Source organism: Sapajus apella, unplaced genomic scaffold (genome assembly GCF_009761245.1).
Source record: "Sapajus apella isolate SASKATOON/1434 unplaced genomic scaffold, GSC_monkey_1.0 scaffold13, whole genome shotgun sequence".
In the NCBI taxonomy this organism is placed as follows: Eukaryota; Metazoa; Chordata; class Mammalia; order Primates; family Cebidae; genus Sapajus; species Sapajus apella.
This window is the reverse complement of record NW_022436953.1, coordinates 4,760,941-4,779,259: the sequence shown is the minus strand read 5'-3', so window position 1 is coordinate 4,779,259 and position 18,319 is coordinate 4,760,941. Positions and strand designations below refer to the sequence as shown.

Here is an 18,319-nt window from a genome sequence, read left to right as displayed (position 1 = left end):
AAGAGGAAAGAAAGAAAGAAAAGGAGGGAAGGAAGGAAGGAAGGAAGGAAGGAAGGTAGGTTCCAAAGCCTTTTGGGGGGAGCCTACAGAAAGGCTGTTTTTAGGAGACTCAGAAATCCACTGGGTAGATGGTTAGGGGAGAGTTCACAGCCCTGTCCCTCAACGCAGAACAAAAGGCAGGCCAGGACTGGAGCACTCTGGACCACTTGCCTACACGCTGCTAGAACTTGCCTTCTCTATGGCACCAGATAGAGGGCAGAAGGTGACAGAAGGGACAACTGAGGGAAGACACCTGCCCCTTCCGCTGCCCAGCCTCATCCCCTCCACTCCTTCTCCCAACTCCCAGACCCCAGTTCCACATACATCTTTTCAGACCCTTACCTTCACCATGTTTTCTTACCATGTCTTTGCTCATGCCATCCCTTCCTGCTCTGATGCCCTCCTCCATCCCCACCTCCCACGAAAACTCCTACCTATCTTTTCAGACCCAGCTCAGAACCAGCCCCCTACTGGAATCTTCCCTGGATCTCTCAGGCAGTTAAATGCTCTTGTTTTGTGCTTCCACAGCCTTTTTGGAGATTTTATGAGCCCTAGTTCATTGCTCCAATTACCAGTGTATTTGCCTGTCTTCCCCCAAAAAAGGTCTCAAGGACAGGAATTATGTCTTATTCATCATTATGTCCTCAGTGCTTAATAAAGGACCTAGCTCACAGTAGGCTTTCACTAAGTGTTTGTTGACTGACTATATGAATGTAAGACTAGATTAATTCACAGTTTCTCCCAGCTCTGGGATCCCTGGCTCCTGCTGTTTTCTCTTCTTCTCTGGCTGTTTTGGGCACTTCTTGAAGCCTTTCACAGTACTGTGACTATTTCTCCCAATGGCACCACTACTCACCCCCAGTCCTGAGAATGTCTGCTGTCCCTAACACAAGACACTACACAGCTATGGACCCAAAGCTTCTTGAAGCTAGAGATCTGGTAGTTAGGTCCTGAGCAAGGACCACAGGAGAATGAGGACACGGTGGGATGGGTTGGCACCTTGATTGTCCTCACTGGCCATGTGGGGCCTGGTGAGTAGTTCCAGGCTCTCCCTCCCAGGCAGGCCTCTGACCAGGCTCCAGGCATGGCTGCCACTTGCCTGCCCTCCTACCTCCCCAGGCCTATGGCTGAGCGGCTGGCGGAGGCTGCGCTGGGCCAGCCTGAGCAGACAGCCTTGCGCAATTGCTGGCTCCAGGCCTCCCAGCCCAGCTTGTAGCTCCCCCCAGAGTGGCGGGATTGATTGGCTGCAGCCGGAATGGGCACCAGTCTCCCTGGCTTGGACAGAAACGGGGCCATCTGTTACACCTCTAGTTAAAAGTACATAAAGTTGAGCATTTGTGTGCTGACAATACCACCCCTGACACCCTCCACGCGGCACCGCACTCTGGCTCCTTGGCAGGCTTGCGCCCCGCGACAGGCCGGCACAGCAACGCCTACACGCTGGCTCATTTGGCACTGCTGCAGGCACCACGGCTCCACCCTCCAGTGGCCCGCCCCAGCTGCGTCTAGCCTAAAATCTCAGATCCCACCTGTACTAGAGAACAGAAGGGAGGATTGAAGGGTGTGAAGGTATATATTGGTGGCGACACCTGCCCCAGCTCAGGGTGCCTGCTGGGCTGCAGATAATGCCAGACTTCAGGCTGTGATTTGGAGGGACCCAAGACAGCTGCTCATGCCAGTCCTGGGGGGCAAGTCTCAGCTAGACCCAAGTTGGTCCTGTGCTTGAGTCAGGCCTTTGGTTTCCTGGACTAAGCCGATTAGAAAAATCCACTTTGTTTCCCAATAAGATCATGTACCTTGAGTTTGGAGTCCCCAAGGCATCCTTTTACGCAGCTAATGGACAGCCCTACACAAGACGGGGTCCTGAACTTTGCTCTTGCTTCCTGAGTTCTAGGCTGTGGTTTCTGGGTTCTAGAATATGGATTCTGATTTCCGAACCCTATTTTCTGTTCTCTGGCTCTGGGCCTGGACATTCAAGGCATTCCACAAATGTCTTTTCCACTTGTCTTCCTCTGGTACTCTAGCCAGGCTAGGCTGCCTTTTCCCCAAAATGATTGTGGGCATTCCTGCCTCTGTCCCTTTGCTCTTGCTCCCCATCACTCCAACCTAGAATGGTCTATTTCTTTTTTGATGGAGTCTCACTCTATCACCCAGGCTGGAGTGCAGTGGTGCAGTCTCAGCTCACTGCAACCTCTGCCTCCCAGGTTCAAGCGATTCTCCTGCCTCAGCCTCCCAAGTAGCTGGGATTACAGGCATGTGCCATCACATATGGCTAATTTTTGTATTTTTAGAGGAGACGGGGTTTCACCATGTTGGCCAGACCGGTCTCAAACTCCTGGCCTTAAGTAAACCTTGGCCTCCCAAAGTGCTAGGATTACAGGTGAGTCACCGCACCCAGCTAGGATGGCCAATTTCTTCCCTTCAACCACTCAATTCTTCTCACATTGCAAGGACTAGCTGTAGTCTTAGCTCTGCCAGACAGGCTTCACTGGCTGCAAGGCCCTTCCCTGCTCTGATTTCCAGAGGCTTCCCTCACCACCTGAATGCTTTCTCATGAGGTTTGTTCAGTATGAGTCTTGAGATCCTTCTGCGAAGAACCTGGGCTGGCCCTTGTCTTAACCACAAACTAGCAAAGGCTAGGCACATGATGTCAGGGGAGGCTCTAGACACGCCTACTTGAACTCAGCTCAGCCATAGAAAGGGGGATGACTACAGAGGTGGTTCTGGCTCCCCTAGTGGCTCTGTCAGTCACAGCCCCGAAAGCAAATGGCCAGGTAAGCCGACAGCTTTTAGACATTGGTTTACTCATGTGTGTGTTTGATACACATTTATTGAACACCTTCTATTCTATGTGCCCAGGCCTCTGGTCAGCATGGAGCAGGAGAGGGAATCATTTAAAAAAATGAGATTAGACACAGTCTCTGCCCTGTAGGAGCTTATCCATTAGCATAAGACTGTAAGTCCACAAATACTAACAACAATGCATTGAACCAACCAAAATCAACAGAAGTGCTCTTTGTCTTATGCAACAATGGACTCTTGGAGCTGGAAAGGACGCCAAAGGTCAGAGACTCTGATAGCCCATCTTCAGCTAAAATACATTTATATACATTAAATGAAACAACATTGACTAAAGCTTTTGCTTGACACAAAGTGATGGTCAATGGTGACAGTGTTGGTGGTGACAATAATATGGTGATTATTATTCTTCTTAGCAGGCGCTGAGCCCTGCTTGCATACTCCATGTGTTGGGGGAAGCTCATTCCATTGTTCCCACTTTGATGCTTCAGAAAGTCATTCTCAAGGATGAGCTGAAATCAGCCTCCCTGTTCCCTCTCAGCAGTTCACTGGCCTTGATTCTACTTCTCAGACCACACAGCAGAGCTGGGACTAGGGTAAGGCCAGTGAGATGCCCAAGACATAAAACCTAAGAGATCACACACAGTGCTGAGAGCAGATGCCATCCTTAAATATGGCACCTCACCTGCCTCACCCTAGTCCTAGCCCTGCCACACAGTCTGTGCCTCCTCCTCAGCCAGCCTCAGGGGGCGACTGTCAGATTTCTCAAGTAACTTAGGTCTCCAAAGGAGCTCTGACTAGCAGTCTATAGGATGTGAATTGACCTGGTGCAGCCCCCCACTCCCAAGGGTGGAATGGTGGGGACAGGATGGAGGAAGACTGAGATTTCTGGGAGGGTATGAATTCTAGCCAGGGAGACCCACCTGCCCACTTAAAGCCTCTCCTGCACAATTCCTTCTGCCTGGCTTGGCCTGGTTACTGCCAGCTCCCTCTCTCCTATAGCACTGTTACAAGCAGCCTAAATAAGACTGGTGTGCCCAGATCTGAGCCCTATAAGAAGCCAGGTGGTAGGCTCTGAAGGACATTGAGCAGTGGGCCTGGATGTAGAAAGTCATGAGGCTGTTTCTCCTTCCCATGGTCATCTCCAGGTAGGGGTGTGTGTGTGTGTGTGTGTGTGCACACTCGCGCACACGCACACAGAGGGCAGAATGTAAGCTTTAAAGAAAAACTCTGGAGAATGGGGGCTGGGAGGGGCATGGAGTCTGGTGACCTGCTATACTACATCCTAGTTTGGTTATCTCAAACAAGCCACGTGATCTTTGTGAGCCTGTTTGCTAGCTGTAAAACTGGAGTTAAAAAGGCTATTTTCTGCTGGGCGTGGTGGCTCACACCTGCGATCCCGGCACTTTGGGAGGCCAAGGTAGGCAGTTCACTTGTGGTCAGGGTTTTGAGACCAGCCTGACCAACATGGTGAAACCCCATCTCTACTAAAAAATAGAAAAATTAGCCAGGCATGGTGGTGTGCACCTGTAATCCCAGCTACCTAGGAGGCTGAGGCAGGAGAATTGCTGGAACCTGGGAACTAAGGAGGCAGAGGCTGCAGTGAGCCAAGATTGCAAGATTGCCCCATTGCACTCTAGTGTGGGCGACAGAGCAAGACTCTGTCTCAAAAAAAAAAAAAAAAACACACAAAACAAAACAAAAGAAACACTATTTTCCTACCTAGAGGGAGAATTATGTGAGGACCAACAGGCCGAGATCGATCCTGACTAGGATCCGCTGTTTTTGTGGGCCGGGGTAAGGCCCAGGCATGCCGAGACCTCCTGGGCTCTGCCCACATTAGAGTTGCACCCTGCCTGCTCTCCTGGGGTCCAGCTTGATCTGTGTTGCCTGAAGCCACCTCTGCAGCCTCTCTGCTTCTCTCTGGCCCTCATTGATCCTGACCTTACAAATTCTCCATTTTTTCTTTCCTGTTTAAAAAAATCCTGTCAACCCACAAGGCGTCTTTGGCCTCCCAAAAGCCCTGAGAGGGAGGCAGTGATGGAATTCTTCCCATTTTCATAGATGCAAACCAAGGCCCACAGTAGGTTCGAAAAGCAGCCAGGCTGGTAGAGGGGAGGAAGGGTGGTGCTTGCATTCGGCTCTTCCGAGCCCCTCCGCCCAGGCTGGAGGCCGAGGGGTCACAGACAGACGCCGTAGAATGGGCACGGGGGCTTCGACAAGCATGCCAGAAGGCCACCCGGAGCGCTGGACCTGCGCGGGGAGATCGGCGGCCAGGGCCTGCGCTTCCCGCGACCCGCCGGCAGCAGGCGCTGTGGCAACGGCGCCCTCCGTCCAGGAGCATTAAGTTAAGAATAGCTCACACTAATATCCCTGGCTGTGTGGAAACAGCGTTTTATTAAATGCTTCACACAGATTTGGTATAATAAAGATGAATATATTATATCCTTTGCCTCCCCCAGAGTGAGACAATAATGAGAGGAGGAAAAAAAACAATAAAGTGAAACATAAATACAATGTAATGGGACTTGTGGCGAGGGACCCGTGGCCTGTCTGGGCCGCCACCTGTGACCCCATGGCTGGGACTGGGGACTGGGTCACTGGGAGCCGGACTCCAGCCCCTCCTTGCCCAACCAGAGGGTCCCAGGCCCTGGCTTCCACTCTGCTGCCCTCCAGCCAGCACCCCACGCTCTGCAGCTAGGAGGACGCGACCTCACAGAGAGACCCCTGGAGAGGAAGAGAGCGGGGACTGGCTAGGGCTGCCGTCGGTCCCGGGTCCGGGGGTGCGCCCTTCTCCCCGAGCCCCTTCTCCCCCTGGGTCCAGGATTGAGGCTGGGGACTGTGCCCCGGGCCCCACAGGACAGACTCTTGAGGAAAAACAGATCCAAGATCAATGGCTGCTCCCTTGGCCGGGTGAAGGCTGCCCGCGCCTCCTCGGCCCAGGGGGTCTCCCATAGCATGCAGGAAGTTCCTCCTTGGGTCTTACCTCTATCCTTCTCCGAGCACTGCCAAAATCGTTTACCTGAAAATAAGAATTCCAAAGCTTTCGTAGGGCAGAAAGAAAGGAACACCTGGAGATTCAGCCCAACTCCTCTCTGCCTACGTCACTCCAGGCCCTGTGAGGGCTCGATTCACCCGTCCAATGTCATACTGTGTGGTTTAAACACTAGAGCCGCTCCAAACGCGATGTGTGTTCAAATTCCACCTTTGGTGCTGGCCAGGGCATCGCGACCTTAACCTCAGTTTCTTCTTTGGCAAAATGGAGACGTGGTGAGGATTGGAGGGAAGGGTTCTAACGCCGGGCACCCCATCGGCTGTAAAAAAGAAAAATAAAAAGCAGCTATCAGCTGCTCCCAAAATATTCGTTAAAACAAATGGCCATTTCAGATCTAGAATTCTCGAGAACCTAACTTCCTCCTTAGGCCTTAACACAGGCGACTCCCTTTCTCAAACGAATGAAAAGGTTTAGTCCCCCAACACCTTCTCTGTATTTCCTGCCTTTTACCACCATCGAGGCTTAGAGAGGTGGAAAGACTTACCCAGGATCACACAGCCAGCCGGTAGCAGAGCCATCTGAGGCTGGGGAATCGCCAGCCACCCTCACCTGTCTCTGCGAAGACACCCGAGCTGCCCTGCTGCCGCCTCCCAGAAGCCGCTCGAGACTCAGAGTCCGGGCTAAGGCCACGAGGGTGGCAAAGTTAGTCCAGGACTCCCTAGGGGACAGGGCTGTGGTGGGTGGCACCTCACCAAACGAAAAGAAACGAATGAGAAAGAAATACCTAGAGGCGGAGGGAAGCGGAAAAGAGAAAGAGGAAGAGGAGGAAGATGGGTGCGGGGAGGGCTGGTGGCCTCCATGGAGGCTTGGGATCTGGCTTTGCGGAATCCCTGTGAAGATACCTTTCCAGGCCTGGTGCCTTTCCGGGCCTGGTGAGTGCGGGGCCCCGCAGGGCTAGCGGAGCCAGGACAGAGGTCTTGCCCCGAGGCTCAATGCTGAGGTGTAGGGAGGCTGCGTGGGGACAGGAGGGGCAGCGAAGGAAGGGAGTCGACCTAATTAATGGAAGTGAAGGGGCTGGAGAGGAACTGGAGGGATTGAGTGTTGGTGGATGTGAGAATTGAATGCAATTCCTCAGGATCGGGAAACCAGGGATTGTGGGAATTAGAAAGAGCCAAAGGGGCTGGGTTCCGCTCAAACAAAATTAGGTTTCAGGCGCTACGGACTGTACCTAGAGGGCAGCGAGGAGACAGGGGAGTCTGGTGCGGCGAGAATTGCATCCACAGGCCCAAGAAAGACGGGGAGAGGCTCAAGTACGTGGGAGCTCAGAGAGGGCGGAGGGCCCTGCAGCTTCCCTGGAGCCTCACTTCAGGGCAAGGAAAATCCCGGCCAGGACGAGGCAGCTCTGAGGGATCCTGGCTCTGAGCTCAGATCCGAGCCTGAGCCTGGCGTCTTCGCTGTGCTTGGAGCCACGCCGCCCACGTTCCCTGTGCGGCTGGGCACTGCAGATGCTGGGTTTTCCGCAGGTCAGACGTCCGCGTCCTTTATTCTGATCCGTCTCACCGCCTGTCTTCTCTTGCCCGAGGTCTTGGGACACAGGAGCGGCTTAGCTGGGATAGACTGCCCAGCAGGCGGCCCCCAGATTCTCGGGGGCCCGAGGGAATTGGGAACGGGGAGCCTCTCCCACTCGACCTGGGTAGAATCCAGGATACTGTTGGGCAGGGGATCTTCTACACGACTCCCTCTTCAAGGGCCTTGAAGAGTGGCCTACTCCCCTCCGCGAGGTCTGGGACGCCGTGCAGAGGCGGCGCTAATGCAACTGGCCCCCGCGCGACTGCTGAATTATTCACGTGCAGTTTATTTATTATGAGAAACCTGACTCAGGCCTTTCCTATGTCCGTTTACCGGGCGAGCGGCTCCTTGGTCTCCTTGTCTGTCCCAACTCGGCCTTCCGCCTTTCCACCTGGCCTAGCCCAGGCCCCATGCCTGGCCTGCGCCAGGCGCCCCGCCACAGCAGTGAGACAGACCTCTGTGAAAGGGAGGGAGCCGACTACCATTTATGGTTTTTCCTTGGACTGCGATGTTTCTGGGCCGCCTGGGTTAGTAAGATAGAGGGTCAGCTCTTGGAGTTTCTGGTGATGGCAAGGAGAAGGAAACCCCAATTGTAGGCTCAGGAAAGCAGCCTCTCTCATCCCATTCCCACCCCTCACCCCACCCCACCCCACCACACCCCATAAATAAATAAATAGCCATCCCTGGAGCCCAGCAGCCCCCGGCTCCAGGCTGCAGACCCCCTGGGGCAAAACAAGGGACTAAGGGTTTCATCCTTACCCAGCAGCATACCGCCAGGACAACAGAGGGAGGAGATACAGGGGACTCTGGATCCTCTCTCAGGGTGGCATCTTTGGCCTTGCGCTTGGTAGTTCCCTTTGCCTCCAAGGTGGTCCCTCCTTCTGCACCTATGCACATGCTCCTGGTTTTACAAAGTTCAATTCAAATGCCACCTCCATTGGGAACAGAACCAGATTCTTCCCCACCCCACTCCCACACACTTACTTAGGTTCCTTTATCCTCTTCATAGACCTCTGGGCTACTGGGGTGGTGGGTGGGTGTCTGTTTCCTGCCATCCTGGCTGCCCGTCACCTCCCATCTTCTGTCCATTCTTCCTCTCTGCTTCTGGACGCAATGAATGTTGGGGGTTAAATCCTATTTTCTTTTCTTTCTTTCTTTCGTTTTTTTTTTTTTTTTTTTTGAGACAGAATCTCGCTCTGTCACCCAGGCTAGAGTATAGTGGTGCGATCTTGACTCACTGCAACCTCCAACTCCCGGGTTCAAGTGATTCTCCTGCCTCAACCTCTGAGTAGCTGGGACTACAGGTGCGCACCATAACACCCAGCTAATTTTTGTATTTTTAGTGGAGATGGGGTTTTGCCTTGTTAGCCAGGCTATTCTCAAGCTGCCGACCTCAAGTGATCCATTTGCCTCGGCCTCCCAAAGTGCTGGGATTACAGGCTCAGCCACTGTGCCTGGCCTCAACCCTATTAAAAAAAAAAAAAAAAAATCCAGCCTGGGCAACATTGCAAAACCCCATCTCTACAAAAAATACAAAAACTAGCCACTCATGGTGGCCCATGCCTGTAGTCTCAGCTACTTGGGAGGCTAAAGTGGGAGGATCACTTGAGCCCAGGAGGCTGAGGCTGCAGTGAGCCCAGATTGTACCACTGCATGCTCCACCCCGGGTGACAGTGAGACTCATCTCAAACACAAAAAAAGTGAATGAAGTTCATTACTAAGTCAGACCATACCACTGCAGCTGGGTCCACACTCAGGAAACTCACTCCATAGCCAAAAAGCATTAGAGAATGTCTCTGGGCCCCTCTGTGTGTATTGGTGTGAGCAGCAGGAGTGCTGCACACATCTGCAGGCAGCTGGCAAAACCAACGCACCTACCCTTCCCTTGTACCCCTTGTCCTCTCTCTGAGGCACAGGCTAAGTTCCATGTCTGCTCTCTTTTTGTCCCTTGATTGTTTATTTAGTTACTCAACAAATGCTTGAGACCTTGGTGTAGGCTGGGCTGGCATGGGGGCATGGAGAGGTGATTCAGGTTCTTCCTTCCCAAGTTCACAACAGACACACAGAGAGAGGCAGGACAGACAGACAAAGCAGCACATTCCTCGCAATGTGACAATGACACCCAGGGGAATGTGCTAAGGAGAGGAGCTGAACCGGGCAGAGGAGGTTCCCCCAGGAGATGAGCTGGGCATTACAGACAAAGTAGGAGGGGCCAGGAAAGGAAGGGACACAAACCATCCCAACCCCTGGATGAGGGGAACAAAAGCTTGGAACCAAAAGAGAAGGCTGTTCCAGAGGCTGCAGAGTATGGGCACCCAGGACTTGAGTGTCTCTGGGAACTTGTCTCTTCTCCCTGACTGTCTCTGTCACTCAGTGGTCTGTCTATGCCCCCCAACACTTCCAGAGGAGAAGCACTCCCCTCTGCTTCCATGCAGGACTGCCGTGTCTGGAGGAGGCTGGCCCCTGTGGTGGCCACCACCATGTCACAGTGCCCTGAAGGAATTCAGTTCACAAAAGAAGTAGGGAAGGGGAGAATCAGGGAGGGGACCAAAGGAGTGTCCTGCCCTCAGACCTTGCCTCCACCTCTTCCTGCTAGCTGAGGTCCTAAGAGCTGGGCGTGGCCAGAGAAAGCAGGGCAGGTCCAAGAGCAGGCTTGGAGCCCAGCCTGAATTTTGAAGCAGCTGCCTCCCTGCTCCCCACGCCTGGGAGGAGGCCACTTCCCTCCCTCTTCCCCAGTGGCCTGATTCCAGCCTTTACCTTTTCTGGATCCCCACCCACTTTGAGAGTCCTAGGTGTTATGTTATGTTATTGCTCCCAGAAAAATGTGACCCTCTGGGTGCACACACAATTTCTGGGGTTTACAGAGCCCCTGAAGCCCATTCAAAGAGCCCTTGGGGGACCTCTGGTTAAGAAACCCCTGGTTCAGGGATTAAGGGAACAGGCTTGAATCAGAAAAAGAAACAGTGTTCCAATCCTGATTACTCCAAAACAGGCTGTGCGACTCTGGATGGGTTACTTAACTTCTCTGGGCCTCATTTTCCTATTACATAAAATTGGGGTAAGAGCGGTAGCTACCTAGAAGGATTGTGCTTGTGCGTAATAAATGAAATGAATAAGCTCTTAGCCTGGAGCCAGGCACAAGGTAAGGGCTTATGGTATTTATTGTCACGGTTATTGTTGCTGTTACTGCAGACAGTGGCCCAGGGCAAAATGTAAAAACCAAGCGGGCAGTCCTGGCTCAGCCTGGGTGGCAGGAGGCCGTCTATCATAGTCCACTTCTATAGCAGAAGAATCGCTCCGAATTCAGTGTAGCAGGTCATCATGGGACAAAAACAACAATAACAACAACAACAGTAAAGGATCTGCACTGCTGGTCAAGTTAACTTGTTTCGAGCGCTGTCAGACGCTTTTCTCTAAAGGAACTCTAGCCTGAGAGGCAACGCTGGTGCTTACACAAATAATCTGGAAATGAATGGGGCTACCAAAACAATCCAGATTGAATCCAATGGAGCCTTTGGGGGTTTAAGTGAATTATTCTCCTGTGTTAGGGATTAACTTGTTTTGTTTGGGTCTGCAGGGTCCCCTTATTGTGGCAATTCATGAAATGCTCTTTCCCTCCTCTTTGTCTGAAATATTCCCTAAACTGAGGGCAAGCAGATTTTTGGCAGAATCATCTCTTCCCTATCCACTGAGATAGAATAAACCTGGACCCTGACTGTTTAAGCAGCAAACAGGAATTCAGGATCCGGGTAGCGTGTAGATTAGGCTTTGAAGACAGGTATTTCCTCTGTGGAGGAAAATATCAGCTGCTTTCAGCTCCAGGTGAGAGGATGCTGGCCCAGCTGACTGGGGATGGGGAGACCCCCAGAGTGTCTGCCTTGCCCCAGCACAGGGGCTCAGGAGGGGATTGGGTGGAAAGATTGGAGCCTGATCTGTCAGGGCAGGCTCTCCCCCACCGACCCCGTGCTCCTCATTTCTGGAATTCTTTTAATTCTAAACTCCTCTGAGGGGCTCAAATCATCCCCCTCCACATTGCACAATCATGTATACCCTATTTGGTCTATGGGAAGTCATTCAACCAATATTCAGCAGAAGCCCCGGTGTCTCCCAGAACTTCGAAGGTCCGAGATGAACCAGAGTACCCAGATGAAGATTCCTGCTCTCAGGTCTGGCAGGGGAGGCAGGTAGGGGTCAGTACACAAACCTGAAATATATGTCATGGCTCTGCAAGAGGGGTACAAGAGGCAAGCGGATTGGGCTCCCAGGAGTTCAGAAGATTCCAGCCCCACCCCCCTGGGGTTTTCCAGCAGTGGAGGTAGGGGTGGGACCACTGGGCTGGGAAAATGTTGGTAGGGCAGTTGGGCTGGTTTCCAAAGGTGGCCTGGATAAGGGGATCTGGATGAATCAAACTAAAACAACAAAAGGCAGGGTGGTACCACAGGCTTCCCCACATTGCACACCTCATGCCACACCCCACGCCCCCAGCCATATGGTGTGCCCAAGTGTGTTTAGCCAAGAGGCCAACCGATTAGGCCAAAAGAGCCAAGCCATAGGATTGGGCAGCAGGTACAGGCCAGCCAGGGAAGATTTGGTGACAGTGGTGGAAGTAATTTAGCAGATGATTGTGAAATGTCCTGTTCCTTTTGACGTGGTGTGACTGAAGACTAAAGGTCTCAATACCAGCCAGCAGGATAAGACACGAAGAACAAGCCAAGTAGAGGGACCCCTCTGCTCCCCAGTTCACATTCCTCCCCTTCCTGTCAGCTTCTCAGTAACTCTGAACTCCCGCTGGTCTTGAGGGTCTGGGAGATGGGCAACAGCAGGGGCTTTGCTTGTCCTTAAAGTCCTATCCTGTGGGCTAGTACCAGATGCAATGCAGAGACTGAAGAGGACAGAAAGAGTGTGGAAGTATGGGAGGAACTCTCTCCCTCCCCCTTCTCTCTCTCTCTCTCTCTCTCTCTCTCTCTCTCTCTCTCGATTGGGATCCAAAGGTCCTGGCTCCTGGATCTAAACGGGTCTCCCTGCCTCCCTGCTAGCACTGGGGGTGTCACTTGCCTGAGCCTCTGGGTCAGGGGTTTGGGGTTATGGCAGGAAAAGGCTGAGGTGGGATCCTGAGGGTAGGAAGTGAGAGGAGACAGACCCCTCTTGGCCCCAGAGCTTCCAAGCCACCCAGGTTCAGCTCCCTGGTGCCCTCTCCCTCTGGTCCTTCTCTGACTGCCGGTCTCTAGGCTCTGACTCCACGTTTGCTAGGTCAGCATCACCTAGTGGCTCCCAGGGCAGCAGGGAAGCAGCAGAGACAGGTCTGCCCTGGGGTGGGTCTGCAGCTCTGAGGGAACTGTGATTCCCATTCTCACCAGTCCTGCCTCTGAGGACTTGTCATCTCCCCATTCGCTTACCCCCACCCTGAAAAATGCAGGACAAAGATGAGTTCCAGAGTGGGAGTTCTTCTCAACCCTCACGGCACTGGGGCACCAAACAGGAACCCTTTCCCCCAACACTGTCCCTTTTACACCAGAGAGCTGCCAGCCATGATTCCAAACAAACAAGTGAATGCCAGATCATGAAACGTATCTCTGCTCTGCAGAGGCATCCAGAGAGAGCCTTCCTGCCCCACAGCCCAGCTTGGCTCACTCCCTCTCTAGGGTTAGAGATGAGGGGTGACAGGACAAGAAATTCTAGTCTTGCCATCCCAACCCCTGTCCTGGGCCACAAGTCCTCACATTGGCCTCTCTGGGCTCTTTTCTGGTCCAAGCGGTGCTGCCCAACCCACAGCCCACCCACCCAGGAGTTTACAAACAAAGCCAGGGCCGGGGCTGTGTGGGGGGCTGTGCGTGTGGGGGGGAACAGCTTTTCCTTTCTGGACTCCAACCCCCTCTAGGTCCTCCCCTCCTTTCTCCAAGGGCAGAAATGGAAAATTAGTAAGGAGGCCAGTGGCCCCACATAAACCAAATGGGGTAGCAAGAGAGGAGGGCCTGAGGGCACAGCCCTGCTGGAGTGCCTCAAGGAAATGAAAGAAATAGCTGAGTTCAAACCACCTATATACCCACGGGTTCACATGCATTTACACAAATATACACATGGAGAACCACACACAAACACATTCAAAAATACAAACACCATCAAGTAACAATGCACACAACACGCTCTGTCGATATTCACAGATCCCAGGCCCAAAGGTCCCTAGTCCCAGCCTAACTAGAAGCCCGGCCTCCCTGCGAGTTCCTGAGAGCAAAGCCCCAACCACGGCCTGGCCCCCGCCCCGCATCCGGAACAGCTGGAGTCGGCCTGGCGGTACACTCTAGCCCGGCACTGGGCTAGGCGGGGCCGGCAGCAGGGCCCCGGTCGGGGCCCGGGCGGAGCGCAGCGGGGAGGCACCGAGCCGGCCCCGTTAGCTCCGGCATCTGGCCCGGCTACCAGTCAGACGCCCATCATCAGGCCAACGGTGGCCCCAGCCAGCCTGGGGAGCGGATGCTGGAGGAAAGTGTGCAAGATTGCCAGAAGAGGTAGGGCGGCCGCTTCGGGAATCAGGCCGGTGAAGAGGCTCCCAGAGCCACCAACAATTCTCTCCTCCGCCTCTCCGCGTGGAGAAGGCTGAGCTGCCCAACTAGCCCCCTCCCCCAACCCCTGGGGTCCCCCACCCCCTTCCCGCGTCGCCCACCCAGGGCTGCCGAGCCGACTCTGACCTCCTGAGGGCCAGCCCAGAAGGGCTTCAGATTCCCTCTCCCCAGGCGAGTCACCCAGGCAGTGGGGTGATGGGCAAGAGGGTCACGGGTAGAGGCGCTGGGCTCTTGATCTCAGCTCCGCAAAGTCCACTCTAGGCGGCAGCGGGGCCCACCCCGGCTCCTGGTCTTACCTGGCCCGCGCGGCGGCCGCGTCCCTCCCAGGCTGGGGTTCCCGCTACCCTTTCGGGCTCCATATCCCGGGTCGGAAAGACGGAGACCTCCGGGCCGGTGCTGTTTTTGCAGCCAGGCCGGCGGGAGGCGGGTGCGCCAGGAGCGCGGCTAGCAGTTTGGGGCAGGGGCGGTGGCTTTTCCGTTGCCCGAGGTTCGGGTGCAATAAAGGGGCTGCTAATGTAATTTACAAACAGCTCGGGCCGAGCGAGGCGCGGCGCCGGGACTGACAGGCGCATTAGGCAGGCTAATTCCAGCCGGCTCCTCCTACCCCCGGACCGCTAATTAATGAGCTTCCCAACTTAGAGCCGCCTGCATTGGACAGACAGAGAGTGAAAGAGAGGGCGAGGGAGAGGGAGAGAAGGAGAGAGACGGGGGGAGCAGAGAAGAGAGAGGGAGGGAGGGAGGGAGAGAACAGGAGAGAACAGAGAGAAAGAAGAGAGGAGAAAGGGAGAAAGGAGAGAGAAAGAGAGAGTAGTGCCGGTGGAGATAATTGATTACACCTCGATCAAGGCTAACTTGTTAGCAATAGTCAATTGCCCCGTCTCTCCGCCTCCCTCGCAGTCCGGGATCGGCGCCCTTGCCTCGGTTCTTCCAACTGCGGCCGCCAGGACCCGGGGCCAGGAGCCACTGCGAGCCACCTGACACCTTTAAATAGCACCGGGGCTGGCGAAACTGGAGCCCCGCGCAGCGCGCCCCGGCTCCGGCCCCGGATTGCTGCAAGCCCAGGCAGCAGCGGCGCCCGCGTCAGCACCCTCCTCCCGGGGCCCTGCGCTGTTCTGCCCGCCTCAGCTGCCGCGCTAATCGGCCCCGCGCCCGGCCCGCGTCCTGCCCAGTGCGGCCTCCTTCCCACCAGCCGCCTCCCGCCAGCGCCGTCCGGCGCTCCAGCTGCCCGAGGGCTGGGTCCCCCCGGCCCCAGCAGCCCAGGCCGGGCCCCCGAAAGAGGCCGAGATGACTTCCAAGGAAGACGGCAAGGCGGCGCCGGGGGAGGAGCGGCGGCGCAGCCCGCTGGACCACCTGCCTCCGCCCGCCAACTCCAACAAGCCACTGACGCCGTTCAGCATCGAGGACATCCTCAACAAGCCGTCTGTGCGGAGAAGTTACTCGCTGTGCGGGGCGGCGCACCTGCTGGCCGCTGCGGACAAGCACGCGCCGGGCGGCTTGCCCCTGGCGGGCCGCGCGCTGCTCTCGCAGACCTCGCCGCTGTGCGCGCTGGAGGAGCTCGCCAGCAAGACGTTTAAGGGGCTGGAGGTCAGCGTTCTGCAGGCAGCCGAAGGTAGGCGCAGCTGCTGGATTCCCCTGCACCCATCGCCTGGCGCCCTGTGCCCTGAGCGCTTTGTGCCTTATGCCTCTGCTCGCCTCTGCCCGCCTCTGCCCGCTCCGGCCACCAGGGCCTTCTAGCCTGAGCAGCTGCTTATGGGAGTGAAGATAGATGGGACGGAACCCAGTCCTTAATTCCTAGGGGCCTCTGGGTAGGCCAGAGTTGGGGGGTGGCCGGAGAGGGGTGGTGGGAACCCAACCTCTCTGCGCAGTCTGCGTGCTTTGCCGGGCTCCCTTGCTTTCTCTGTGTCCTGGGAGCTCTTAGCCCGGCTACTCGGCGTGGGGAATCGAGAGTCTTTTGCTGGGACCTTCTGGGTAGGGCAGGTTTACATGATTGGGAAGGGATGGAGAACCAACATTCACATCGCAATTAAGGTGTCCCTGTCTGGCTTTCTCACACTCTCAGAGACTTTGGGTCTTTCCAACCAACTCTTAGGTAGTGGGCAGAGACCAAAACAATTTTTCCTAGGGACTTCTGGGAGACCAAAGACAGAAGGTTTGCCGTAGCCAAGGCTTGCCCTGGTCCTGGAGGCCGAATTAAATCTGAGAAGGGAACATTGGTAGACTGCAGGCCAGACAGGCCTGGGTGGGGTACGGAATTATGGGGGGAAGAGCCAGGGTGGAGCTTCCTCTCTCCCAACGCGAGCCTACACTGTCCTTTCCTCCCAGGCCGCGACGGGATGACCATCTTTGGGCAGCGGCAGACCCCTAAGAAGCGGCGAAAGTCGCGCACGGCCTTCACCAACCACCAGATCTATGAATTGGAAAAACGCTTTCTATACCAGAAATACCTGTCCCCCGCCGATCGCGACCAAATCGCGCAACAGCTGGGCCTCACCAACGCGCAAGTTATCACCTGGTTCCAGAATCGGCGCGCTAAGCTCAAGCGGGACCTGGAAGAGATGAAGGCCGACGTAGAGTCCGCCAAGAAACTGGGCCCCAGCGGGCAGATGGACATCGTGGCGCTGGCCGAACTCGAGCAGAACTCGGAGGCCACAGCCGGCGGTGGCGGCGGCTGCGGCAGGGCTAAGTCGAGGCCCGGCTCTCCGGTCCTCCCCCCCGGCGCCCCGCAGGCCCCGGGCGCTGGCCCCCTGCAGCTCTCGCCTGCCTCTCCGCTCACGGACCAGCCGGCCAGCAGCCAGGACTGCTCGGAGGACGAGGAAGACGAAGAGATCGACGTGGACGATTGAGCGGCACTCCAGGTCTTCCGCTGCCCTGGGTTCCTAGCGCCCGCAAGCCCACCACCTCACGGACCGGACCGCCGAGGGGAGCTGGGACCTCCTCTGCCAACTCCCGCCTCCTCCCCAGTCCCCGGCCCCGGACTCGGCTCCTGGCAGCCGCCTCTTCCCTCACGAAGCAATAAACCCGGGCTGGCCGGCCGGGCCGGCTGCAGCCAGCGGCCTCCGCCGCCCCGGAAGCCCTCGCCGTGCAATTCTGTATGGCTTCTGTATAAATATTTAAACCTATATAGCGGGTTCTTCCCACCGCAGCCTGATTTTTTCTTTCTTTTATTTTTGTTTTTTAAATCTCGGAGATTTCGATGTTTTCAAAGCTCTCGGGCTGCCGGGATTGCTGAGGGCGAGGCAGAACCCAGGGCTGCGAACACTGACCCTGCAGTCTAGAGGACGGGTAGCTCCGGCTGTTTTGATTTTTCTCTGCATGTGGCGAATGCACCGGCCCGCTCCCTCCTTGCCTCCCGCGGCCTATTGCAGTTGACTTCTATTTCCTCCTGCCTTTTTTCCTTGAGTGGGAAGGGGATGAGGGGGGCAGCCGGGTCCTGACTTGCAAGTTTCAAAATTGATCTTTCCTCCCCACCCTCTGAGAGAGAAGTCTGTTTTCAATGCCATTTCTGCCTCCTAATGCCCACTAATGCTATTTTTAAGATTCTTTCCTCCCTCTGCATTTCCTCGGACTGACTGTTGGAGTCCGGCTCTTAGGGACAATGCAGGGGGAAATCCAACCAACCAACCATCGAAAACAGAACCCAAAGCCCTATAATTATTTTGTACTCTTTTTAGAATTTTTTTGCATGTGACAGAGACAGAGAGGAGGCCGACCCAAGCCCTCACCCCACCTCCTCCGCAGCTCTGGGTCTCCCTTGACACCTTGAACACCCCACTCCTAGCTCGACTTGGCCCGAGGAGGGTGGCGGGATGAGGGTGGGTTGCGAGTGCCCCTTCCCTGCTCCTCCCTTGCCCTCTCCTCCCCAGACTGTACCCAAGGCCTCTTTCTCCAATAAATAAAGTCTTTGCCATTTTACTAGAACCGGCGGCGACCGTGTTTGAGCGAGCGGCCCGTTTCCGAGAAGCAGCGGCAGGCTGGGCTTCTTGCCGCTGCTTCTCGCGGTCGCCCCAGCCTTGGAGGTTTGGGGGGATTTTCAGGGCAGGCTTTAGAGTGAGGGGAGAGGGGGAAGCAGCAGGAGGAGGCGCTTCTGCCCTTAAACCCGAGGCAGCTACTAAATCGGAAGAGATGCGGGCTTCGCCAGGTCGGGGTAAAAAGCGAGCCGTGAAATGCTGGAAGAAAATGCCTGTGTGTGGGGAGGCACACCATAGTACAACATTAATTTGCGTTGAACAAAGGGTGAGAGGGGTGGACTTGCCCTACAGTTCTTGCATCCCACCCCAGACCCACAGGCATTCTCCCTGCGCTCCCTGATAAACAGGCTGAGCCGCGGGAGCACTGCAGGTATCACTCAGTTAGACAAGGG

At 55.4% G+C, this 18,319-nt stretch overlaps 1 protein-coding gene across 1 annotated transcript; it reads left to right on the top strand.

The window, feature by feature from the left end:
- Positions 1 to 15,104: 15,104 nt before the first annotated feature.
- Positions 15,105 to 17,877, top strand: LBX1 (ladybird homeobox 1). Its single transcript, XM_032281357.1, has 2 exons — positions 15,105 to 15,568; positions 16,282 to 17,877. Exons 1-2 carry the CDS (start codon positions 15,244 to 15,246, stop codon positions 16,800 to 16,802), a joined length of 846 nt encoding a protein of 281 aa, XP_032137248.1. The 5' UTR covers positions 15,105 to 15,243; the 3' UTR covers positions 16,803 to 17,877.
- Positions 17,878 to 18,319: the final 442 nt, after the last annotated feature.

Excerpts from the sequence above, each read along its gene's own strand:
- LBX1 (XM_032281357.1), top strand. The coding sequence starts at position 15,244 with ATGACTTCCAAGGAAGACGGCAAGGCGGCGCCGGGGGAGGAGCGGCGG. Across the intron at positions 15,569-16,281 it reads CGTTCTGCAGGCAGCCGAAG|GCCGCGACGGGATGACCATC; the intron begins GTAGGCGCAGCT and ends CTTTCCTCCCAG.